The 1,063-nt window shown below is 51.6% G+C and overlaps 1 protein-coding gene across 1 annotated transcript; it reads right to left on the minus strand.

The window, feature by feature from the left end:
* Positions 1-548: 548 nt before the first annotated feature.
* Positions 549-1,057, minus strand: LOC146601465 (olfactory receptor 14C36-like; the record flags this gene model as incomplete). Its single annotated transcript, XM_085305334.1, has 1 exon — positions 549-1,057. A coding segment is annotated over exon 1 (509 nt), but the record flags the coding sequence as incomplete, so codon positions are not given.
* Between the last annotated feature and the right edge of the window lie 6 nt (positions 1,058-1,063).

Consider the following 1,063-nt stretch of genomic DNA (forward strand, 5'->3'; position numbering starts at 1 on the left):
ACCCCGCATGAGGGTCTCTATAGGAGGAGGGTGGTCTACAGGCCCAGGATTTCAGCCCAGGACCTCCTCTGCATGTTCCCTGGCAGCCCTACAGAGGACCCAGGAGAGGGCTCATCCTCCCAGGGCTCACAGCTGCATGCCCAACAGTCCAGCTGGGCAGTGAGCCTTGTCTGGGGGTGAAATCTGGGCTAAGGACCAGCACACAGGGTGGGTGAGATTGTCTCAAGGATATCTGATGTGGACAGGGCCTGAGGGACAACAGCTTTGGAGGAAGAGCCCAGCCTTCAGACACTGTACAAGGAAGAACCTACTTTATTAGCAGGATACCGTGAGGGAGTCAGCTCTGACCTAGTGTTAGAGCTTTATGTGGGAGCAGGTGAGACAGTGCAGTCTCAGTAAAAGTAGAATGAATTCAATATTTGTGAAACAACATGAAAACAAAGAATAGTAACAGTAATAATAGCAACAATAAAGTGAACAAACAAGGCTCAGTCCTGGTACTTTGGGGCAGAGTGGGAGTCATTTGTGCAGAGCAATGGCAATTTTACCACTGSTGCAAAAATGTCCATGAAATCACTTTCCTCAGTGCATCGTTGAGCTCCTTGGTCCTCATGCTGTAGATGAGGGGGTTCACTGCTGGAGGCACCACTGAGTACAGAACAGCCACCACCAGATCCAGTGCTGGGGAGGAGAGGGAAGGGGGCTTCAGGTAGGCAAAAATTGAGGTACTGATAAACAGGGAGACCACGGCCAAGTGCGGGAGGCACATGGAAAAGGCCTTGTGCCGGCCCTGCACAGAGGGGATCCTCAGCACAGTTACGAAGATTGACACGTAGGACAGCACAATGAAAATGAAACATCCAAAGCCTAAACAGGCACTAATTACAAGAATCCTGGCTTCCCTGAGGTAGGAGTCAGAGCAGGAGAGCTTGAGGATCTGGGGAATCTCACAGAAGAACTGGTCCACTGTGTTGCCTTGGCAGAGGGGTATGGAAAATGTGTCGGCGGTGTGCAGGGCTGCATTGAGAAACCCACTGACCCAGGCAGCTGCTGCCATTTTGAC

The sequence above is a fragment of the Rhea americana genome, unplaced genomic scaffold, assembly GCF_003343005.1.
Source record: "Rhea americana isolate MKP2758 unplaced genomic scaffold, rheAme1 scaffold_1019, whole genome shotgun sequence".
Lineage (NCBI taxonomy): Eukaryota > Metazoa > Chordata > Aves > Rheiformes > Rheidae > Rhea > Rhea americana.